Raw genomic sequence first — 26,146 nt, forward strand, 5'->3', positions numbered from 1 at the left:
ACTTTGTACTTTTAAAATGTATACCCACAAGTAAAAATGGCATGATCAACATTTCCGTTTACACAGACAAAACTTTTCTACACATACTGTCAAACTATCCATGACTATCTCCAACGCAGTAATCTTTTTTTTTTTTTTTTTTTTTTTTAAATCTTAAACATTTTGGAGTTTGTGGGTACTAAACTTTGTGAAAAGCAGGTTGTTCATGGTGCATTTCAGCATCAACACTGAGGATATTTTCTCTAAAAGAAACAACTACTGTCAATGAGATAAAGAAAATAAAAAAATGGGCTTATAGACTTATATTCAGATTTCAGTATCTATTAATAACTAGAGATGCACTGATCCGACTTTTTCTCTCCTGATACCACTTACAACATTTCAACTCAGAATATCTGCTGGTGTGAGTACCTATCAAATACCAATGCGCTTTTTCCTACATTTAAAATCTGTACACCTCACTGTGTGGAACTCACTGGAATAATCATTTTGTAAGGTAACATGACACAAGGGATATGGCACTAAAAAAGGCACCCCATGTCTGAATGAAGTCAAGTCAGTTTTATTTATATATAGCCCAAGACTGTACACTTTAATTTAAAGAGACCCGACATTCCCCAGTGAACAAGCACTTGGAGACAGCTGCAAGGAAAAACTCCACTTTGAACAGGAAGAAACCTCGAGCAGAACCGGGCGCTAGAAGGGCGGCCTAAAGTAACTATTAGCAAAAACAAGACGTTGATAACAAAACAGTTTTTAAAATGGATCGGTTATGTCATGGTCAAAACTAAATCCACTAAATCCGCATTGTGATGTAGAGATCGCATATCCCGACAGGTAAATGCATGTTTTTATCTTCGGGTATAAAACCCTTCCAGGTATTTTTATATGTTGACAATTATACAATCTTTCCCAGGAAAAAAACAGGGACAAAATCAGGTAATTAAGCAAGAGAGTCGAAGTCTGAATGCCTAAATCTTTGAAAATGCAATACCTCCCATCATCTAAATGATGATTTACATGTCAATAAACCAAAGCCAGCTACAACAACTGCACAAACTCAAAGTGTAATCTGAATCTGAAGGTGGTAGGGTTGAGGAGCGGGTGTCTAACCTGTGTTGAGGTGCTGGCTGGGTTTGTTGGGGTGCATGGAGCCATGACAAACAGGAGACTGCACTGCCCCTTGTGGCTGGATTACACCAGTGCGGGCAAAAAACTGGTTGATGGACGAGCAGAGGTCCGCTATCTGGGTGGGCTCCAGGGACCAGTTGTTCAACTCTGCTTGTCTCATACTTTCTCTCAATCCTGAGAAATATAAAACACACATTTATGGACAAAGCAACCAGAGTTACTATCAGAGCTGATGACAGCGTCCGCCTACACTGAAGTGCCTTTGTGACAATGAAATGTATGAAACTGCGCAAACCAGCTGTCCAAAGAATATAAATTTAGTAAATGAGAAACCAATTTAAAAACATGACACAAAACTTTCCTTGCAATATATATTCATTATGTCAGTAACCTTCAGTGGGTGATATTTAAAAAACACCCTACCTTGCAATCCTAGACTGTAATTGGATAAACTGACCTGCTGAGCTCGGTGTTTTGGTAATTAAACTTGAAGGCAGTGTTATTTAATTGAAGAGCTCAGTTTAATTAAACTCATAATCAACTCCACTGTGTCAACACTTCAGCATTCAATCAAAAGCTGGGGCAGTACAGTACAGTACTATCAGCTACTAGCTCTAAACGTTCATCTCTTCTCATCATGTCTGAGTACTCAGGAAGTACATCTAATAGATACAAGTGTAATCTTGAAAAATCTTCATCTCTTAACAAATAGATCAAATACATTCTGTAATGATGATTATGGTTTTGTAATATTTGTAAATGCAATCACATCTACTTGTAGTGTCCAAACCGCACCTTGGAAAGGTGAAAGGTCGACATCAGCCCAGTTATAGCTGCTAGCAATACGACAGCTTTCTTTCAGTGCATCCAGATTTGGGTACCAGTCAGACAGTAAACCTGCAAAAACACACAGCATACTATCTGTAACATTACAAGATAAGAGACGAGAAGAATACAGGTATTTTTGGTTTCAACAGAAAAAGACAAGCTTACTCCTAATTATGTAATAGGGGACAACTGCAGAATAATCACTGCAGTAACTGTCATTTACTGAAAGTTAGGCAATAAGGCCAGATCATTTTTTTTTTTTTTTACTGTATTCACATTTTTATAGCTGTGCAGGAATTCTTTTAGAGCCAAATGAATGAAAGGTAACACCAAACCAAACAGTTTATCAGGCTTTAAGCATTTCAGTACTGTGTGGTGGCCACTAGGAGGAGCCAGTTGACTGTAAAGGCTGCTGTGCTCAAAGCTAAAGTCACTGGATGCAGCATGGCTTTGTTCTCACAACATCACAGATAATAAATCAGATGATGATTTACTGTTTAGCACCTGAAACAATTTCTCAATGCTGAGAATGAGGACCGATTTGAAACCAATTTCAGTGGTAAAGTGTAAAGTGGTCGCCTTAGCGCTCGCTTACGTGTTAGTGTGATGAACAGGATGAAGAGAAAACAATGTGACGACGCTGGTTCAAAGGGAGACAATGACAGACAGAGGGGTCGTACCTGTGTTGCAGGCCATCTGTTGCTGGGTAGGATGGGGCTGGAGGGAGAGGCTCTGATGCTGCTGTCCGTGTTGAGAAGGGTGCTGGCTGTGCTGCGTGTGTTGGGAGGGGTGTGGTGTGTGCTGCTGTGGGAGCTGGCCGTGGGATGGGTGCTGCGATGGGTGCTGCCCGTGCTGGGGGTGTGCAGCGTGCTGCGGGTGCTGGGAGTGCTGTGGGTGCTGTTGGTGCTGACTGTGTTGGCTGTGCTGGGCGTGTTGGCTGTGTTGGTTGTGTTGGTTGTGGGGGCCACCGTGCTGCGGGAGGTGCTGTGCGTGGGGTGAGCCGTGGCCAGGGTGGGCTTGGGCAGGATGAGACAGGGGCACCTGGCCACTGTTGGCAGAGTGGCTGTTGGGGTGGCTGTTGGGTTGGTTGTTTGACAGGCTGTTCTGAGTGCTAATGGTGCCACTGGGGGAGTGCTGATAGGAGCAGGAGGTGTGGGTCTGCTGGGAGGATTCTGACGGTATTCCCATCAGACCTGCAAAACAGATACAAAAAAACTAAAAGCTGTAAAACTGAAATGATAGCAGATACCAAATGATTAGCTGACAATAATTGACAGATTTATGCATAATGAAAATAATCATTAGCTGCAGCCAAACTAATTAACAGCTGATCATTTTTTCTGATTAATCAATGGATCTATTAAAAACCAGAAAATAGTAAAAAAAAGAAAAAAGAAAGTGCATCACAATTTCCCAGCGTCCAAGGCGATGTTCTCAAATTTCTTGTTTTTTCTGACCAACTACACATAATCCAAAGATGTTCACTTCAATATCATAGAGGACTTAGAAAAAAAAAAAAAAAGACATTTGAGAGGCTGGAAGATGTACATTTTTCTAAATATTTGTTTTAAAACAAAACATTTTTCCCATCCCTAAATTAGCATAATACACTTCCGCACAAATACAAAGAGTGCCAAGTTTGTCACATGTAAGAGCAGCTACTTAAGGATATGTATCTTAACATCTTACGTTAATGGGATGTGGGCCTCCTGTGTTTAAGTAGTTCTGCACTTGAGACAGACCAGCTGCCATTTTGTTGTATCAGGGAATGACTCAGCATCAATTGTGTCTCTGAGGTTCACGAGCCCAAGCTGCTGTCTCCTCTCCAGCTACACGGCACTGGATTGTCTTTGACAAATTCACTGTGCTGCTGCACGGCTCTTTAACAGACATGACTGGAGCATGAACATCTGCACACCCAAACTGCAATCATCTGAGTGGCGGGGAGTGGTCTTAAGAGGCCCTGTCCTTCACAGCTTTGGCACAGTAAACCTATTTCACTGGAGTGCTTTTAGAGCTGACTCTAGCCCTGCACCTCCACAATCGGCACGTAACACTCACTGCAGGGGTGACAAAGGTGCATCTCTTATCGGCACAGAAAGCCCATTGTCCAACCAGGGAAATACAGAAAGCAATTAACGCGGCACCAGAATAATAATGCGAGCTCATTACCTATTATCAAAGCCAGTGAATTAGCTCACTGTCTACAGCGGCAGAGTGTGAAATCCTCTAGCTCGATTATTTACGCTTTTTAATTGCTAGAGCTTGTCTGACTACAAGATTTCACTTTTATGCGCATAAAAAAGGTAACAACTTTCAACTAATGAAACATAGATGATAGATTAAAGGAGAGGAACTCTTTGAAAACATTAGCATGAAATTCATTTGATTTGTGAAAGTAGGTTATACACAGAAAGCTTCGTCTACTTTGCTCATAACCCGCTTGTCAAGTGCTCTTTGTTTATCAGTCAATCAGATTACAAGCAAAACTGCATTTTGTTCTTCTGGGACTCGCAGGCTTTTGGAAAGCTATGCTCTATCCACCACTATGCATTATATCATACAAATTCCTCATCATTATGACAAATGAACCTCAATCCAATAGATTTACTGAGGACTTGTGCTGCCTGTAACCTCTTCCACTCTGATGAAACACAGCCTGCACACAAAAACATTTCAAACATGACAAGACGCAGATAGCTTTCATGTAATTTGAAAAATATAAAACAAGAGGGATGGGGAATCAATTCTGAATTAACCATATAATAAATGCTGTAATGTCTCCTTACAACCCCCAATGAAATATTTAAGACGTGAACTTTTGCTTGGCTTTTGAATATGAGATGAGGTCTTTTCCACACAGCTCTGGCAGAAAACCAAGAAAATACTTAGTATAGATTTGCTCTATAGGCTAGTCTGCCTGTTGAATACCTGTTCACTTCTCAGTGAGCCTAATTAGTGGCTTAAGACCCTCTATAGCCCCAGCTGTTAAGAACAAAGCCACATTAGGAAAATCGTTTAGAGAATCATCCTGTTCCAACATGCTGCCTTGATAAGTGAAGCTTAGGCTCTCGATTAGGTTTCCACTTGATGCTCCGGTGAGGCCACTCACCTTGTTGGCTGAAGGACTGCTCAAAAACAGACTTGTAAAGGCTGCGGAAGGAGGCACTGAGATCTTCAAATTCAGAGAACAGGAGCTGCTTGTCCCGGTCTGGCATGTTGTACTGGGACTGGGGTGGTTGCTGGAGGCTCATAGACTGGGACACGGGTTCTGGGTGACTGGTCACCTGGGGACAAAGGAGGTGAAGAAGATGGAGAGTTACAAAATGGAGCAAAATGGAGCAATATTGAGCGTGAAAGAAGATGTTTAATGTTTAATTTGTGAGATTTTTCTGAAAATAAATAAAAGCACTGGCTAGAGTTGTGCTACATCTGCAACACTGTCTACAGGGACAACTGATACTAAGAGAGGCGCACTATAACACTCAAACATACACATCAATAATATACATACTTTTCAAAGAGCCATGCTCATCTGGTCATGGAGCCGCAAAAACAGAAAACAGAAAACCTCTAGAATATTTAATGCCAAGTGTGAATGTACGCAGCAGATACACACAGATATGAGGATGGTCTGATTCTTCTGAGGAGCTACTGTACAGTAACATTGTTTGTTTCTGTTACAAGAGGTGTCAGTCACACAATATTTAAATGCAACAATCCAGGTCAGTGCTTAATGCCTGGGCTCACACAACATTAAGAGAGCAACTCGCATGGACACAAAGCCAATACTCAGGTGGCCTAGCAAAATGTATTTAAAACAAAATCAATAGCAATACCTTGTACAAATAAGCACCCATTTTATCCATTTATTTGTGTGGGCAGTCAATGTTATCATATGCACTGCTCCTGGGTGTGAGGGCAGGCAGTGTTCCCTCCAGCAATGAGTTTGCCTACGAGATTCTTCACAACAAGGCCAGCGATACGAACCCACCGCTATTTCACAAACCAGGACCTAACCTGTGTCCACTTTGGGCAAGCATTACAAGAGAAGTCACGTCCAATTTTTGATCATAACATCTTCCTCTTCCAAGATGTGGGCAGGCTGCTGAAGAGCATGGCTCACAGTCTGGCTTTGATAAGAGTGAGAGGTGATAATAAAGCCAGAGTGTTTACTGTGAGCTGCTGCTTTGGCTGCGAGAGAGAGAGAGAGAGAGCACATCCATCAGGCTGAGCCGATCGATGCCCAGCGCCTGGAGCAGGGAGCACTCTAGGATGCGGGAGGACCACACCAAAGAGGGGGCATCTCTGGTGGGAGGACATCAGAGGAAGCGCTTCTCTTTGTCTGGCTTCCAGGAGCGTGCACATTTTTCTCTGTTTCCCTTAACCCCCTTCCTGATGTTGTACTCTAGAGCATGTCCATGCTGAACCTCGGTCTATTGCTGTCTACAGCTGCTTTCTCTGAAGAGAACCTCCTGGGGTTTTCAGATCAGATGAAATATAGGATACAGTAAACTTTCTGAGTCTGGTGGTGTTTCATTTTCATTCATTTAGTGACTGTGGCTCCCCCATAGCTTGAATAATGTGGATAGAATGAGAATTTTTCATTTGGCCTTAGCACCTAGTGCTAAATAAATCATCATTTACAAAACATTTATATAAATATATCTATATATCTTTTTGAATTACCACCATTCTTCACTCTATTCAGCCTTTAAGGAAGCAAGGTCACACAATATTTGTAGAAAGGCGACCAAGATGCTACAGCAGCATCTTTGTTGTTTTGTGTTTGTACCAGTGTACAGTGAGGTCCTTGCAACCAAGACTTGACCCGCGGTCCAGTCTGAACAGGTCAGGTAGTCTGTGTGTCGATATTTCTAATACCCAAGTGGATCTGAGTAGACTCACTATCAGCTCTCATGATCATCGGGAGAGAAATGTATTTTTTGACACTGGACGGAGAGTATGAACTGTAAAGTGCAGAGAGTAAGGACACGCATTGCTGTTGAGGTCAACACTCTTTTTTTGGATTGGGACCGACTTCCTTCAGGACACTTTTTAAATTAAGGAGTCTCTTCTTGAAGTGTATGTACATAAAGTTCTCAGATTAATGATTGTTAGTAAAGAATTTCAAGAGCTCCAAAATGTACCGTATCATTGTGGAGTGAACGGTGTTGCTCTTACCGGTGTATAGCTGTGCACGCTGCCCACGCTGTTGAGATTGACGGAGGCCAGACTCTGATCAGACAGGCTGTTGTTAAGGCTGCTTCTCGGACTATCGCTCCCTTCCTGGTCTGTGTTATACAACGCCACCTGAAACACATACATGTACATTAGCTTTTTCCTCTCACACACGCACGTACGTACACACACACAAATTACTGTTACCATTGTCATCTCAACTCTTGCTAATGGTGGAGCATGTCAGCATTCCTCTGAGATAATGGGTACGGAAGGTAAAGTTGGTCTGTAGTTAACAGTGTAATTCACTGTGGAAATGTGCCTGTGCTGCATGCAATGACATGCCATAATGGCAGAGTATTTTCTTTTCCCGTTATTGAGAGTGTATGTGGGAGACACAGGGTGCTGCTCAAAACCACCCACAGTCACTGAGAGGTTCTTGTTGAACGTGTAAAGGGGTCTGCAGACAGCTGAGACATTCCCATCACTAAAGGTCACACTACTGGCGATGTCAGCCACATCTGCTCACCAAGCGCAAATCCGTTTGGGACAGCTAACAAAGGATTTCAGTGCTGCCGAGACACTGACCTTTCAATATAGCAGCGAAACTAGCCAAAGCACTTCAGGACGACAATCTTAATTATCGTCTAACGACGTTAAGCCCTCCCGCCCTTCCCAAATAAAGTGCGCCGTTAGACAATTAAAACAATAAGAAGAAGAATGATGCAGATATTGAATATAATGATACCCACAGAGAATAGGGAATGTGTTTAGTATTTAGTTTTGTATTGTGAGAAAGGAATGGTAGTAATGCACTGATGGTGCTGCAGTGGAAGGAGCCTGGTATTCTAAGATTGGTGTGTGTGTGTGTGTGTGTGTGTGTGTGTGTGTGTGTGTGTGTGTGTGTGTGTGTGTGTGTGTGTGTGTGTGTGTGCGTCCATGACTGAGTGCAGCATGGTGGCTTCTGCTCATCACTGTGAGTCGAACAGAGTGGGCTCTGTGCTCAGCACAATGAGAAAGCAGTGGCAGTAGCCTTCAGGCAGGCAGATTGGGCCAGCCCTGCCCAGCACCCTGCCTCAGCAGCAGCAGTGGACTGAAGCCTCTTGTCTTTCTGTTGAGCCGCAGCTTGCAACCACAGAGGCCACGAGGAGGCCCTGACTGCCTTCTCTGCTCTGACTGATTGGCTGGCTGACTAACATCCTGGTTCAAATCCACATGCCGAATGAGAGCGTCCAATCATATTAAGCTTTTAATATGGAGCTTGGATCCGGTGCTGGTAAAATGAGATAGAAATACCGTGATTTTTACAAAACTGAGGGTGCAAATGATGAATCCAGGCAACACTGTTCAAGGAAGGGGTGAGGGAGGGAGGGGAGGATGGGGGTAGTAAGAGAAGCTCATTAGGCAACTCTAGCCTTCCTCCACTCAGTGTGGACTTGGCTCCAGTGTTCATTAGCGTGAAGGGGAACTCAATGAGCAGCTAAGACTGAAGGCTTAAGCACGTCTACAAAATCAGCCCTACAATGCTAATCAAAAATAGCGCACCACAGAAATATAAATGTTATGTGTAATGAAGTCATAAAACAGGCTTTTAGCCTTAAGTCTCTCACCGCAATCTATTTTTACTCTACTCACCCATAAAGTGTGATGATTTCAAAACCTCACAGCTCTGTGGTTTACGCAGACCCCACAGTCCCCTGAGTGTAGACGCCCACTCAAGCACGTATCGTCACAGGCGTACACCCAGTCTCATCTCACCCACATTCATAGAATCAAGCACACACATGACACACACAAATACGCACATTCACCCATATCTGTAGCCACATATGTGTACAAAGGTAGGCCAACACACACACAGAAAGACAGACTGAGGCAAGCATGCTCATACAGGCAGGAGCGGCTCCACAGTAAATACTGTGTACGGTGTTAGTTAGCAGGCAAGCGAGTCAGTTCTATTCTTAGCAGTGAATTAAGTAAAAAGCCAGAGGTGTCTTTTACATGGGGGCCTAATCTGGAGCATGAGACATGGATTATGAAATCAAAAGCAAGATTGGCCCAGGTGTCTCCAACAATGCCAGCCAGTGTTCTGAGTCTACGTAAGAAAGGCACAAAAAAAGAGGGAGAGCAGGAAAATCTTGTGAGGAATGTCCAACAGTAGAAAGAAAAGAGAAAAGAGATTCTCGCTGGTTCAGTAGTCATCCCTCCAGCTTCTCTCATTGGTCTATCCGAGAAGGCGGGAAGGAGGGAGAGACTGGAATAGAAAGGGAGAGAGAGAAAAACAGAGAGAGGGAATTCCTGTGGCTTGGCACACTGCACCAAAGAGGTGTGGTCTGTCGTGTGTTTACAGTGTAAGACAGTGAGAAACAAGCTCTCTCTGAGGACTTAGCTGAGATCTGTTGCTATTCCACTTTGTCTTCTGTTCACTTTACCAGCGTTAGTTTTTCCTCACAATCAAGTGAACATAAAGAGGCAAATAAAAACTTTCTGACTCTTAAGTAGTCCCATTTGAGATGTTTTAAAGTGTTCTGCTTGTTACTCTTTGGAGTTATTTGACGGCAGGAATCCAGACTCTTAGCTGTCAGCTCGTCACATTAGGGCCTCATTATACATTTACTGCTGGTGGACACCAGTGCTGTTACAAGTGCTTGTTTGTTGCAATCAGGAAGGAAAAAGGGTCATCTTTCTCCACACTTTGGCTCATGAATCTGTCTGCAGCAGAAACATGAAAAACTGCATGCTCTCTGTAGAGACTGCTCCTGGCTAGCTGTCAATGACACGCTCGTCAAAACAAGCAGAAACACTATGTAACCTACTCTACATACATGTGCACACAAGTTATAACACACACCGACTTATGCTCAGACTTTTGCCTCCAACTCAGAGCTTAAGAGGCCCCGTCACATACACGCCAACTCTTCTTTCCTATGAACACCCCTTTTCACATTAAACTTTTTTTTTTTTTTGTAATGCTTGCAGCAAATGAATAAGCGACTCTTGTAGGCTTTTTAAAAATACTCCTGAGAGCTGCCCCCATTGGGCCCAGAGGATGAGAGCTTAAGGTTAAAAAGCCTATTTAAATTTCAGAGTGAGCGGCACACTCACAGCTAGCAGTCCACACACACACACACACACACACACACACACACACACACACACACACACACACACACACACACACACACACACACACACACACACACACACACACACACACACACACACACACACACACACACACACACACACACACACACACAGGCATATATATAGACATATACACTTATAAAAAACTATAAAAACTACTAAGAGCAGATGGAACAGGCAGCAGGGGTGTTCACCTGTGGTGTGACAGCGTGGCCACAGAACAAGCAAAATGACTCTGGTCGTCAACCTCCACTACAGGTGCGAATACAGAAACCCCATGCAGTGTGTGGAGTATCGTATTGCGGGTATGCACGGGACTGTGTCAGGTCTATCAGGTTACAAAGTGCTAAGTATCAGTGTGAGCATCATATTTCCGTACTGGAGATAACAAGAGCCCGCTGCCTGTTGTTGTAGAGGAAAACGGTGCTGCAGTGCAGATAGTTGTGTATTTTGGTGTGGGTTGCATTGCAGAGAAGCTTTAGGCATATGAGCGTGTGCATGTGTGCATGTGTGCGTGTGTGCGTGTATCTCCCCTCCATAAGAGTGCTCCTCTCTCTGTGGGGAATAGTGCTGTAGGTGGTTGGAGAAGTGGGTGGGGTCAGGGTGCAGCCGTGTAGCCAGGTGTGTGTTGGAGCTGGAGGCTGGATGGCTGGCTGTAGTACCTTGTTAGTCACAGTGTTGATTGCCAGCGTTGGAGAGGCACTTCCAGAGATCATACACTCCATCCCCAAAGACTCCGACTCCAGGCTGTACGGCGTTGAAGCCTGTGGGGGTTGGGGGCGGGGTGTGGAGGCAGACAAAAAAATATATAAATCAAACATTATCCAATTATCAAACACATGAGATCCCAGTGCAGGCTGCACAGAAAGACCCATTTTATGTTTTTGACAATTCTTCTCCACAGATCAGCGTCAGATACATATCTACCAGCAAGATGTGTAAAAAAACAAACAAAACCCAGGACCACTCTCATATGACAGCAACACCTTTATTTAGGTCACATTTGAACTGTGCTTTCTGAGAAGAAGAAGAAGAAGAAGAAGAAGAAGAAGAAGACAGCCCCCATCCCCACCCTCACCTTCCACCCAAACCCATACGTGCACACGAGCGCACAAGCCCTCGACAAACCCTCGTCTTGCCATGCAGCCGCACTGTTATGAGAGATAACTCTGCCATGCCTGTCTCCCAAAACTGCTTACTGTAAGAGGATTGGCTGCCAACAATACCATTTTTAATTCATGATAAACATAAATGAGATTTCACAAACTCTCAATTCAATGTCTGACTCTTAATGGAATGCCTTGTAGGCAGACGTTGTCTAGAGGGGGAAGGGTGAGCATGGCGCATGTGTCCTACAGAAAACACACTCTTCACATGGTGCGTCCCATTGTGTCATGCCTAAATGAACAGAACAGTATGCGGAGAGCTTTTGCTAAATCTGTTGGAAGAGCAGCATACAAAAAAACAATTTTACTTTTCCCGTTACTTTGCATTTCTCGTTTATAAATTCTCCCCAGAGAAGAAAAGTAGTTTGGTGAATGAATGTGATAGTATTTGGACGCTGTAGGGCAATTACATGACCTGCGTGTTAAGTTTTATGTCGTTGCGGTGCTTGTGTATGTGTGCGGTAGACAATAGCAAGTGTGCTGATGAGTCTGCCTCCCCAGCTTAACAGAATATTCCCTTCCTCATAGCCTCTGGTCAGCCACATTGTGGGGAAGGAGGAGTCAAGAGCCCGCTGCGTTGGGATGCCCCAGGGCCAGGTCAATCTGAGCGGCTCACTAAAACCTGTGCAGCTGTACGTAACGCTGGATGAAGCTCATCCATAATTAAAGACAAAAGCTCCCGCTCAGAATAGCCGGCGTGCACAGCTCTGCATTAATTGATGTTTGTTAAAAAAAGTGAGTGCAGAATGTAATGTATGTAATGGCTGCCTGGGGCATAGTTTATTAATAAGGAGCCCACTTCATGACAGGCTAGAGAAGCAGCATGAAGAGGCAGTTACGTAAAGTCTGGATATGAACTCCTACTGAGTGTGTTTGTGTTTGTTTGCATGTGTGTGTCTGCATGTGGTAGAGAAAGAGTGGGAGAAAGTGGGAGAGAAAGGAGGGCAAAAGGAAGAGAATATTGAGGGAGAAGTAGAGAGTCAGAGGCAGAGAAAAAGACTGAAGCGAGCAGAGATGGAGGCAGAAGCTTTAGCAGAAGAGCAGCATATGTAGAGAAAATGTGTTTTCGTGGGAATATGCAGTGTGACAGCGTTTCTCTCATCACACTCACCCGCTCTCCAGACCGCGGCCTCTTCTTTGGCCGTGTGGGCAAGGCGTCCTCCTTTGGGTTGGTGTCGATGGCCCAGTAAGAGCCCTGGAGACAGAAGAAAAGACCTGTGAGCTGATAAAACACAACCGATTGCTTTCTCACATGACATCCCTGCTATGTCTTGACACTTCCTCTCTTGGCATCGCACAAGCGTCAAACCTTTCTTTGGCTTTCCAGCCTGAGTGCAAAATTATTTAAAACACAGAGGCCTCGTTTGCTCTGCTAAAGCCTTTATTTGAGTTGATATCCGTGTGTTCAGAGCTTGTGCGGCGTGTGGGTGGACTTTGTTAGTAAGAAAGACTTGGCTTTTCCTCCTCTGCGGCTGCTCCTCAATGAGAGGCTGGTGAGGGCAGCTGGTGGTGGTGAAATGCTAAGCCTTTCCTGAAGCTGTACTTCCTCAGCCTCAGGTACTGAGTCAATACACTGTTGCCAAGGATGAAGGCTCCTCAGTCTCAGACCAGGAATGGAGGCAGCGCTAGCCCAGCCGTGTTTCTTTCTTCTAAGGTCTGAGCAAGGCTAATCAAGAGGAGAAGAGTTGGGGCAGGCTCTGGGGCTACAGTTAGCAATTCCACAACCAGACTGCATTATTTATCTTTGCATTCGGCCCCATTTCATTTATTTTTCCAATGGTGTTCCTCCTCGAAGCCAACAGCAAGGCAGCTTACAGTTGTTAAAAATGAGATTTTTACCCTAAGGCCCTGCAAGTTCTGAATTTATTTTTAATATTTCATATGACCCCCGATAAAATCTCAATTGTCAAGAGAAAGTGAGATCAGGACCTTTAAAATTACTTCCTTAGCAGAGAGAATAATTGATATTTCCATAAGAAATTCTCTGAACAACAGGAGAGGCCATAGAACAAGCTGTATCTCAAGTATCTATACAATAACTGCTGCAAACACATGCCTGTTCTCGTTAAAGCCAGGAAATCTGTTATTTTCACATCTCACATACCCCACTGCTGCGGTTGATAAAATGAAAAGCCAGAGTTGGCCTATATTTGTCAGGGGGTTAAAATTATTATTATTAAGTTTTAATATGTGTGAGGCTTTGGGGTCAATTAACATTTTCCTCAGAGGGAAGAATAATTCACAGCACAATCTACCAAAGATGAAGAAATGTCTCATATTTATGTAAGTTACAGTAAAATGCACAAGCCTTATTGTTCATCACATTTTTTCTACAAGAGGCTTTATTGAGAATGTGCGTAAAGGTGAAACATGTTTTCTCTACATGTGATCCATCTATGTGTTAAAATGCAGGGGTTCAGATGCAAATATTTCACAATTACGAGTCACAGAGACAAAGCCAGGCTGGGTCGTGTTTCTTTTAATTAGGGGGGAAAACATTTTAAGTTCACCCTCTTGGGAGGGGAGTTTCTGCATTTCCCTGCACCCACCCTCAGAGAGTTGGCAGGAAAAAAAGAAAAACATATAAAGAGTCATTAAATTATTCACAAATATACTGCAATATACTGTAGCAATGCCAAGCCAAGTGTGTCCGTGGAGTCTGGGGCAACAACACGGCAAAACCACAATATTCTCTGCAGTCATAAAACAAAGGCTGCTGTCAAGATTTTTTTCAAAACAGATCCTGATAACACATGTAGTCTACCTGCTCTCTACCCGAAAATGACGCAGCTAATTTTCATACATAAATTATGTCATGTACTTCCTCATTTATGTGTAAATATGAGGGAAGGATAAACACAAGTAGACCCGTTGTCCTACCAACTCCAGGGCTGAGACATGATCTGGACCCCATTTCCCATCGTTTTGTGTTTTAAGTGACTAATGGGGGCAAACATTTTTGGTCCAGTATTAAGTTACATCGCTGCAGCTTTCAGCTGCGAAACGGGCTGCAGTGTAATCTGATGGGGCAGTAGCATCAATGTAACATATTTTTGCCACTGAGCCTCAGATTGTTATTATAAATGTCTGACAGTTTTATAGAGAGGATCACATGTAGGAATAAAACCTTTTTCTTTACCTTTCACTTGATCTGGTCTGTTTGTTGTTGTGTCTAACAAAGTCTCGCTCAAGGAGAAGTCTTGTTCTGAAATCTCAGAGTTGTTGTCGAAATCAGCTAAATATTCAGCCAAGACTGAGTAGGAGAGAAGAGTGCCGGGAGGAGTGTGTTACGCTTTCTGTTATCTAAAAGATTTTCAAAGTCATTGCTGAACATTTTCAACAACAACTCAACTCTCACGAGACTTCTCCTTGAGTGCGACTTGGTTAGATACGACAAATAGACCGGCTCAAGCGGAAGGTAAAGGACACGTTTTATTTCTCTGTATGGTCCTTTCCATAATGTTGTGAGACACTTACAATAACAATCTGAGCCTGTCAGCAACAAAAACAAGCAGTGGACGTACACTGATGGTACACTGTTGCCCTTCGGATTATTATTATACTGTAGCCCGTTTTGCAGCTGCCAGCTGTAGCGATCTCACTCAATACTGGACCAATTTCAAAAATTGTTGTCCCCATTAGTCACTTAGACACAACAAGATGTGAAAACAGAGGTTGAAAAATACTGAAGTTTCCCTTTAAAATAATTATTAATGGTCCTCTTCACAGATGGCATTTTTACCTCCAAGGTAGACAGAGTGCGTACATGCACAATACTCACCGTCATCTCTTAAACCATCTCAGAGAGACAGACAGAGAGCGACATGACTCTCCTATCTCATCCAACCAGCAGTTCTCATATTCCTGCCACATTACAATATTGATGCAACATATCAAGAGCGGCTAGCGTCTCTTTGAAGTTGTCTTCGGGGGGGAAGGGAGTGAGGAAAATTCCAAATTAAACATTAAGGATGCGAGCATGTTGGCCATGCATTTGGAATGGGATCCATACAGCAATAGATTATTTTGTATTTAGTGGAGCAGCTCCCAGGAGTGTCAATATCAGAGGATTACAGCAAAACATGAAATTAGCATTCAGTCCCCATCCTCTACACAGCTAGGCGTAGCTCTTCATGCATGTGTCGGTGTGTACGTGCGTGTGTGTGTGTAATTATTTGTGCGGTTCCCTAAGCATATGTAGCGTATGCTCCAACAGTGCTGGGATGAAATCTAGGTTAGGCTACATATGGTTAGACCTATTCGTACCATCATACTAAATATAGGCCCATTGGCTCCTTCTTCATGAACTACCCAGTAGTTCAGGGGACACTACTTATCAGGTTGATTTTGCTGGAGATTGTGAAGTAAATCGGGCTGAAAAACTGTAGGTGGTCCTACTGAGATTCAAATGTCAAATTACCATGTTGGACTATAAATCATATAAATATTTAAAAAATGGGAGACAAGAAGCTGAATAGAGAGCAAATGAGGTCTGATTTCTTTCCTGAGGGGGTTTAACACCTCAAGTAAATACTTTGACCTGACTTCTACCCTGTTACGGCCCCATCTCTACCAGTCTTTGGCTTTTTTTCACCTCACCCACATCTGCTGTCTGTGCTGGTCCAAACAACTAGTCTCCCCTTTCATTGGAAATGCAATTTTGTGGGGGTGGGAGGTTCATAATAGATTACGAGCATGCCATGCATTTCCAGACTGTCAGAGTCCTGGCAGCTATTCAAAGGTAACATTTTTCTACCACAGATAGCATGATACAAACCAAAAAAATGTGGTAACAGTGAATACTGCCAGCTGTGAGGAAGGAACTAAGCAGGAACTAAACATACTTCTCTATTTGTACCTTTTCATAATTAAATGTTTTCTCTGGTATTTATTAAATTCAAGTTTAAAAGTCTCACCTTTCCTGGGTCATCTTTGGAGCGAGGCACTTTGAGAAAACACTTGTTCAATGACAGATTGTGCCGTATTGAGTTCTGAAACAGAGAGAGAGAAAGAAGTGGTGAGGTGAGTGTACACATAAAAAGCTTTAATCTAAAATATAAAAATATACAAATATAATTGCCAGCAGCAACAAGGATATACAATTGTTGGAGTCTATCATTTTAGAGTCATTCACAGCTGCTGTCATGAAGGTCAGCTTGTTTCAGTGGCATGAGATCTGGCCTACAACTGTCTCCAGATTTCCCTCTACACACATACAGAAGCACAGTCTGTGTACAAAGCCACCAGGAAGCAATATCTTTGATCAATGTCCAACAAACTGCATTCTAGTTGCACAACATATCGAATTCCACGGGTGCCAAAAATAGGAGCCAGAAGGAATCCCACACTGGGATGGATGCTGATACCAGGGCCTGATATTAATTAATGCTCCAGCAGGCTCCTGTGGGGGCAGGAAATAAATTATGTAGATCATTCTGAAAGTTAACTCATTACTGTGTTACAAGCTACTCCACAGCGGTGAAGAGGGAGGTTTCATCCAGCTGCCTGACTGGGGAGGCGAGGTGGGCTGAAGTAGCCACAAGGGCTGGAGAGCGATGCTCCAGGCCTGGGTTAACCAGCCACAGCAGGGCCCCTCAGAACCAGCTGGAGGCAGGCCAGCCGAGGGCTTAGAAGAGCCAATGGATGCACACGTTTCTCCACTCCACTTTATGGAGTGGTATTGACAGATGGCCACACTAAAAAGCTTTAGGATTCTCTGATGAGTTTAATGGATGCAGGAGATAAGTAGAGTGGCAGGGAGAGTGAGACAGAGACAGAGACAGAGAGTGAGAGACAGAGAGTGAGAGTGAGAGTGAGAGAGACAGAGACAGAGACAGAGACAGAGAGAGAGAGAGAGAGAGAGAGAGAGAGAGAGAGAGAGAGAGAGAGAGAGAGAGAGAGAGAGAGAGAGAGAGAGAGAGAGAGAGAGAGAGAGAGACCGCCAAGTGCACAAGATGGGAGCTGCTTGTTCAACACTATAGGCAATTATACCACAGGAGGGATGATAATGACAGTCTCGTTGTAATGCTGTCAATCTCGCTACTTAAATCACCCTGAAATACCAATGCAATCCAAAGGAAGTCTAACAATATTCTCCATAGAAAATATAGAGGGGGAAACTGGCGCCATAGTCAAAATAATTATGTTCTTGTGCCAGAGGGGAATATTTTCTGAAAGTGAAACTCAACCCAAAATCTATCTTTTGATTATCAAACACTCGCCCCTATAGGCTTGAAAGATGGCTGCAAAAGGTTTGTGGTTTATTCCTTCACAAGGAATTTCGTTTACAGTACAATGGATTACAAAAATGTAATCACGATGACACTGGGTACCTTTAGAAAATCGTACCCGGTTCAAGTTCAAGACTGGTGCTAGCCGACAGGGGGAACTGCTCCTTCCTGCTTCCATTACAAGATCAAATCCTTCACTTTGGCATGACCGTTGCTCTGCTCTGCCTCTACATCTCTCTGCAGTCACTCTGAGGACCCTGTGGTTACATATTTTGGCCGAAGCTCTACTCATTTTTGGCTCTGCTCTGATGGAATGAACTCTCGTCTGAAGTCGGCACAAAACCCACCTTTTCAGACTACACCGCAATCCCCTATGATAACACTTAAATCTCATGTCTTAAAAAGCACTGAACAAGCTCTTAGTTGTTTGAGATGGAAGCATTTCCAGGTTTTGATGACACCTAACACCGGGATCCCATCAGGCTCGCGTGCGTAGCTTTCTGGCTCCGATGTGGTTTTGTTCCGTCCTCCACACGGTGTGCTACCCCACCGGAAGTATTTCAGAAGCAGAGCAATTTGACTGCAGGCAAGTTGCAGTTACTACAGTAATTTTGGCAACTTTATCAAATCTGAACGAGTGCCTTTAGGCTACTGTAATTACTGCAGCAGAAGCGAAACTAAACCTGATTTTGTTGATTTGGTGATTTTCATTGATTTTAGTGCTTGTATTGTGGGTATGTAAACTATGTAGTGAAACTGTTTCTTTATTTGTCTGTTTTAATTGGTGATATACCATTAGGAGTCTACACGAGCCGTTTTAATTGACCATATACTCTATGCTGTTTCTGTGTCTAACTTCCTGCCCAGTTTTGACGTGGCTTCCATTGAAAATAGACTAAGCACATATGTTTAGCGGAGAAGAGAGGAGAGCCGCTTCAGAAACAGTATTGACTAGAGCGGCTGCAATCAGCTCTGGCAACCATGTCGGAGTCGGAACGTTACGCAGACGTGCCCGGTGGGATCAAGCCGTTAGTCTTTCTCCCATCAAGGTTGAATGCAATCATTGTAAGTCAAACTGGACAAAAGCATCTGCTAAATTAATGTTATGTAAAAATGTCAGAGCAAAAATGGCCAAAGTTTGACAAAATAATGCACAATATTTTGATTCAATTTATCTTCCCACCATTGTCCAATATAACAAATTCAAGGAAAATATAGCTGCAGTTTGTAAAGGAGCAAAATATGAAATTTTGGCTTTACCACTTTTCAAGACCACTGGTGCATGTGCTCGATACTCAAAAGATTTTGTGTGAAGTTTTACTCAAATACCTGAACTGAGGAAATTAAATCCCTGCAGTAGACAAAACACAACAGCACAAAACATAAAAGACTGGCTAACAAAACAAAAAACTCTCACATGTGATATTCCAGCAGGCTGTACTATACCGAAACACAAGACATTCAGGACTAGAAATGAAAAATATCCCTACTTACAGACTAACCCACTTCAAAAATACATAGTGTTTCTTATTTTAAATATTAGGCTCAAAAAAACTTTCGACAATAAATATTACGGCCTCTCTTACAAGTCAAGACCACAGCAGAATGCATTTAGGGAACGATCTCAAACCACAATATATTTTGGTCACACTGCTATTGGATCTCTTAAAACTAGATACTGGAGCTCTCAGGCTTGCGCTGTGATTAAAACCCTTATGTGGTATGAATTTAAACAAGCTAGATGATAGCCACTTTTTTTCAAAGTGAGGATGTTTCATCAGTTTGGTTAAAGAATATTTTAGTCTATATTTTTAATAATGTTCCCTTTAATTACGTACGTTTAGCATCCGTTTTTTTCTCTTTGTGATGCAGAAAAAGCTAATCTGTAGCATCATATCTGAAAAGTCACAAAGACGTCACACGTCTCTAAATGCTGTGAGAGAGGCAACGTAATAATGATCTAGCAGCCAGAGGAATGCAGGTCTTAGTGATCGACCACAACGCTGAGTACACGCCTGCTCTCGGGCTCGTGGGTTGGGCCCTTTGCGCAGGCTGCAGTGACGGCACCATTATATAGTCCTTGTCCTCGCAGCCGCAATCTGTCCCCTCTGTGCCTCGTCACAGTTCAACATCAGTTCAAATGAATAAAACAATGTGAACGCAGAGTGTGATCATGCATAGTGGATGGTGACAAACAGATACCAGGCTCTCCTTTTAACCGGCCTAAAATCCTGAGACATGTTCAACAGGGGAACATCCGAGCGGGAGGGTGTGTGTGACGCGAGCTGCACAATGGCCACACACACTTAAGTACTTTAAACCATTTTTCCCCGTCGCAGCCTCTGTGTGGGTCTGAGTGCGTGTGCCACTTGATGCCAGGCGGACAGAAGCAGCTTAACTTGTACAGAAAGGTGGCTCCATCCATTAAGGACCTTTTTGCTGAGCCTAAATCATTGATACAGTCAAGCAGACGAGGCCTGCTGCTACATTAGAAGTTTACTTTTTAATGAACTGTGCCTGCCTGCTCTCTCCTCCTCCTGACAGGCCTTGTGCCCGCCGAATGTCCCGCATTGTGTCAAACAAACTCTTTCCACTGCTTTAGACACATTTGTGGTATAAAACTAACAGGCTGTGGGTCATTTGTAGTGGAAGAGATGAACCAGAACAAAGGGACTTTAAAATATTACGACAGCAGCAGGGGAAGAAAAGGAAAACATGATGACAGCGACAGTCGCTGCGTTTGATAGATCATGGTGTATTTGCCGAGTAGGAAAGAAAGGAGAGAGCGAAACAATGATTGGCCAATGAAAAATTAAGGCCAATTACTGCAGCGTAAATTAACAATACGTCATCAGCTCTTTAGAGTTAATGTCCAAGTCTGACTGAATACAAAGTCTTTGCTTTAAGACAGCAGGCTATAAGTTGGTATAAGTGGATCTACAGTTCTACAGAGGGAAGTGAAAGAGGCAGAAGAGGTCAGAGGGTGTGAACAGTGGTACACAAAGTGAGTCAGACAGAGCTCACTGCAGGGGTCCTGCCCAAGTGCTGCCCAGCATCTACCTGCAACCCCCACAGAGCACTTCATATCCTACCTCAGCACAAGCCTGTGTGCGTGTGTGTGTGTGTCTGTGTGTGTGTCTGTGTATGTGTGATGCCTCCTACACACCTAAATGAAACACGCGCACACACTAGAACGTGTCTCCTAACAAATGGCGGTGATTTAACACACCAGGACAGCAGTGGAGGCGTAAGCAACTCCGCCCTCGCTGCCCCCCCTGCTGAGGAGCGCTGCAGCTCAGCAGAAGGGCCGCCAGGGGAAAGTAGGTCAGACTGACCTCTGTGCTCGGCGTGTCAAACGTTCATTGTGAGCTAAAGGGACAGGCCATGTCAGAAGCCTGCTCTTCACAGTTGGGGAGGAGGAGGCACCCTGTGCATACGGTCAGGGACCCAAGGGAGCGAACTCGGTACTCTGGGACAGACACATGTATGCACACATACCAGTTATGACATAGGGACTAACAGCGGCGACCAGGGGAGAGGAAACGTCACACTGCCGTCAAACGTGAATAAAATCAATGCCCCCGTAGGTTCCTGGCCTTCCCACATTCACACCATCTTCCTGCAACTTTATGCCTCTGGATAAAAGAAAAAATAAAATATGCGGGGGCTGAAACCAACCAACACACAGCCCACTATTATTTTTCCCACAACTAAAAAATAAGCAACACAGAGGTATTGGTCCAGTAGTGAGAGCCTGAGATGACCTAGAATGCTCTTAAAGTATTTAGATTAAACTCCAAATGGAGAGGAACTTAAATGCTGCTGGATTTGCTGCCTTTGTGATCAAAGTGTTCACCCTAGCACTACAGTGTGTGGGAAAATAGGCGCCGGTGAACGGTGTCAGGTACCAGTGGTTAAACATTACAATGACCTCCACTGCAGGAGCTGGTCATAAAGCACATATCTGAGAGTAACAAATATTCCTGAGTTCAATTTACATTTCAAATAAAGTGTAGGTCTGGTGAGAAAAGCAACAAGGTCTACAGTTACCAGCTCAGAGTGAGGCGATTTTAGTTTAGGTGACATTGTGTGTCCAATTACAGTTCCCCTCCCGGTTTAAGTTTATCCCATTTTGTATGAAATCAATGTGTCTTTTCACATTTACAAAAAAAAAGACAGAATGTACCACAGGGCTTTTCGCGTGAAAGAAATCAGCCAAGTAAAAATATTCCACAGGCCTGCGTTGCCACATCTAATATTGTGTATAGAGTGTGTGTACAGAGGAGGGGAGAATGAATAATCAGATGAACCAAAGAAAACATGCTTGCAAGTACCATCGTTTGCAGGACAGGACCTCAACCTGTAATTGACCTGTCAGCAAGTCTGAATGATGGAGGGATACAAAAGACATGAGCCACTGTTGAGATAGATGCTTTAAAACTGTTCAGAAATACAGAAATATGATCTCTTGGATGGATGAATGGAGAGGGGAAAGGAAGAACAGGTCACTGAGTTAGTGAGTGAGTGAGTGAGTGAGTGAATGAATGAATGAGACAGACATCAGCAAGAAAAACAAAAAGACAGACTGACAGTCACCAAAAAAAAGTGATAATAGTTTAATCTGCTGAAAATAATGGTGGATTTTGCTTCAACATACTGTATTTTGCTCTTATTCAAAAACATGCCAAGAATTAGAACCATGTTTCAGTAGAAACTATGATCAATAAGGAGACTCAAAACTGGAGGAAGAAACATTAAAATCGAAACGTTACCGTCAAAGACTGACTGCTTCAAAGAAAATAAAACCAAGAGAGTGGGGACGGTTACCAAATTAATATTGCCCTAATTATCAGATAATAAGAGGTGAAGCTATTTGATTAATCTTTGAGTTCAGTGACAGAAAATTAACTGACAAATATTTTGATAATTGATCAATTGTCTATCAAATTTCCTTTCAGCTTCTAGAAAGTGAGGATTTGTTGCTTTTCTTAAAGGACAGTAAAGTGAAAATCTTTGGGTTTCCTGGTCGAACAAAACTTTAAATTCTGGAAAACAATAATGGGCATTTTCATTCATTTATGACATCTAACAGAAAAGTTTGTAGTGTTTTCTGTTTATATGCGTTTTCTCTTTCCTTCTATTTTTTGAACAACACCAAGGAAAATTCCTTGTATGTGGAACCCTACTTGGCAATAAACCTGTTTCTGATTCACAAAAAAATAAGATTAATTGAGAAAATAATTTGCAGATGTATTGATAATATGAATAACTGTTACCTGCAGCCCTACAGAACAATAAAATATACAGTAAGATGTTTAAAATGAACATGGTGGAAATTCATGTTCAAATCATGTTCATCCCATGGAGATAGATGTTCAAAACAAAATCCTATAATTTCATGTTTTCAAGTATTTGGACAATAGTAAATATATCATTAATTTAGACTTTGATCGAAGAAATGTGTAAGAAAGGAACAAAAGAGAGAAAGAAAGAATTAGTGACAGTAAGCAGCAATATGAAGAGTTTAGCAAGGAAGCACACACACAATATAGGAAACAGGGATTGAATCTGTAGACACACACACACACACACACACACACACACACACACACACACACACACACACACACACACACACACACACACACACACACACACACACACACACACACACACACACACACACACACACACACACACACACACACACGTAGATGACTGTATTTTTAGGCCTTTGTTATTTCATATGGACCCTGTGACATGCCCACCAACACAGAACGTACTCCTCAGCCTCGGGGATCTGCACCGAGGCCATGGAATGTAGCACCTTCGCTGTCTATTTGTAGTGGGTGTGGGAAGGCATGTGGGATGCCACAGCATTCGCTCAGCAAGGCACTGCTTTTAAAAAAAAAAAAAAAAAAAGAAAATAAATAAATAAAAATGTTTGAACACATACGCACAGGTACAGAAAGGTAAGTTTGTCCAGGTACAATCAACATATGATTTAATCCTGTTAGCTGTGAGAGGAGTTGTGACCCTGGAGGCTACCAGGATGAGGCTCCTCTGACTGACTGGATGAAAACCTGCTGTATGGTGACAAAGGAGCACCACAGCGCTCTATGCTTCACTTGCAGCTCTTTGCACACTTAAAAACTGTCACCTCCTGTTTCAACAAGCACAAGAAAAGTTCCACGTCAGAGTTTAGATTATCAGCTTACTTCTCATGCCAAAAATAATTAGAAAAAACACCAATTAAAGCCATATTTAATTATATTTATTACTACTTAAGTCTTATTGACAACTACAACCCCTCCCCCATCGACACCATACTGTCAGACTCAAAAAGTCTGCCAACACACACCGCCCAACAAACCGCAAAGCTCTCGCATCTAGCAAAGCTACCGAGAGACCCAAAAGCCCACACTCAAATACCAATGAAGTCAACTATAACGATTTTTAACTTGATTTTTTTTTTTTTAACCATCTTCAAAGGCATTTGATCTGCCTCCCTTGGCATCTAGTAGTAATGTGTTGGCATGCTAGGTTTTAAACCCCTTAGTCTCTGATCTTTACTCACTTGTATTTAGTTTTAATAAAACATGAACGGTCTGCTCGCCCGCTGCAGAAAAATACATGCCAAGGTGAAATCTGTCATAAATATAATAACCCTGTTACACCGTGCTTGGAGAGCTCTATGTCTATGCTTATAATGTAAAACAAAAGAAAAACCAGAAAATCAAAATGATCACCAGCTTTTCCAATGTAGACCCAGGTCATCTAGTGTGGCACACTGAGGTATTATAGTAATTAAAGCTCAACAGCTACTTCTGCTAAAGGAGATGACACTATGGGGAAATTGTATTTTTCTTCACCCCCCCCCTAACAGTGAGCATTTGGCTAAATTAAACCCATTTTTCACTGGCAGGCTCATATAATGAGGGCAATACATGCAAGAGAGAAATTAACTTGATAAGCGATTACATGTGTGGACTCAAAAAGAACATGTTATCAGGATTACTGAGATCAGTGGCGGCAACAAAAAACCTTTCAGAACATTTGCAAAAGTGAAATGCTTCGACTTTTTTTGGGGTTAGGATTTTTTTTTTTTAAAGAGCTAGAGGCTGCAATTAATGAAAATAAAAACAACAAAGGAAGAAAAAAAAAAAAGAATTAAAGCTGTTAAAGTTCGACTGCAACTACAGGGGAGCCAATTGAGATGACAACTGAGGTCACTGGTTTGCATCAGTCTCCACAGGTGTGTTTTTTCCAGAGGCCAGCGCCATACATCCAAACTGCAGGAAAGGTAAAGAGGATAGACAGGGGAGGCTGCAGGTACAAAATGTGCTTCTTGAGTGAAAGAAAGCTACCTCGGACACATGTATAAGGACAGACGTTTACTCTGGATAAGTAAAAGCTAAGTGAATAGATGTCTACAGCAACATTAGACTACTCCTGAGAACTACAGCCGGCCATATTGAACCAAGCTGTCTACCTATTAACCACAGTCGGATACACATTAACCAAAGAAATCTGCAAAGACAAAGTAAAAGACGTTGAGCCTACCTGCCTACTCAGATAGTGTGGAATCCTCCACAACACCAAGTAAGCAAAGCAATCCAGCTTTATCTGCCAAGTAATTTTGCGGAGGGTAATCCAAGGATACCGCATCCTATAGAGCTCAGACAATAGGCTGAGCAAACACAAAACCCCCATAGTTCTCTAGTGGCATATTAGAAGTTTATGAATGCTGCACCAAGGATGTTCCCTTTTCAACAGAAGCAGTGGGGTTAGAGACCAAAAGCTCCAATATAAATGTTCTGAACTCAATCTCTCTCAGGCACATGCATCCACATTCCCTTCTCTAGCTGCTTTGTTGCTTTAAGGCCAACCTTGGAATGGACCTGCAGCCATTCAAGGGAAAAAATAAAAAAATAAACAACAACTTCTGCAATATTTTCTAGGTGCACTCAATGTTACAGCCCTGGCTTGAATGCTGCGTTTAAAATTTGAGCACCCCCTCTCCTACCTCCCCCTTATAAATTGGGAGGCCGTCACTGCAGATTTGAAAAGCTGTGGGGGGAAAATTCACTTAATGCAACACTGAATGGCAGGTCACACTATGACAAAAGCCCTGAGCCACTCATATGAGGCCTATTTGATCACAGTCCTTCAGAGAGCTATCTGTCTTTGTCTTTCTTTCTCTTTTGCAGATATTTGTGCCTCTGCCGCTCTCTCTCATTCTCTCTTGCTCAGAGCCAAACCGCACACAGTCAAAGCGCTCTGTACAACCTCTGGTGTTGCTACACTTGCTAAACTACTGCACGGTGCAGCATGCAGACGTGAAGCATGATTCCTTTAAGTGGATTATTTCAGAGCATCTCTGACCTTCGACAGGGTTGTCATTGGCAATGAACCAAGAAGAATTGAGGGAGAAACGATGATGGGCACGGACCTCTTTGAAAA

The 26,146-nt window shown here is 42.9% G+C and overlaps 1 protein-coding gene across 1 annotated transcript in view; it reads right to left on the reverse strand.

The window, feature by feature from the left end:
- The window catches only part of foxj3 (forkhead box J3), an 80,801-nt gene that overhangs the window by 5,390 nt on the left and 49,265 nt on the right, over positions 1–26,146 (reverse strand). Inside the window, exons 3-10 of the mRNA XM_062415108.1 lie at positions 16,370–16,444; positions 12,565–12,648; positions 10,950–11,051; positions 7,144–7,272; positions 5,072–5,246; positions 2,640–3,152; positions 1,927–2,028; positions 1,114–1,305 (exon numbers count right to left, since the gene is read on the reverse strand). Of these exons, the coding sequence (XP_062271092.1) occupies positions 1,114–1,305; positions 1,927–2,028; positions 2,640–3,152; positions 5,072–5,246; positions 7,144–7,272; positions 10,950–11,051; positions 12,565–12,648; positions 16,370–16,444 (1,372 nt within the window). The remainder of the gene's footprint in view (positions 1–1,113; positions 1,306–1,926; positions 2,029–2,639; positions 3,153–5,071; positions 5,247–7,143; positions 7,273–10,949; positions 11,052–12,564; positions 12,649–16,369; positions 16,445–26,146) is intronic.

Source organism: Scomber scombrus, chromosome 3 (assembly GCF_963691925.1).
Source record: "Scomber scombrus chromosome 3, fScoSco1.1, whole genome shotgun sequence".
In the NCBI taxonomy this organism is placed as follows: Eukaryota; Metazoa; Chordata; class Actinopteri; order Scombriformes; family Scombridae; genus Scomber; species Scomber scombrus.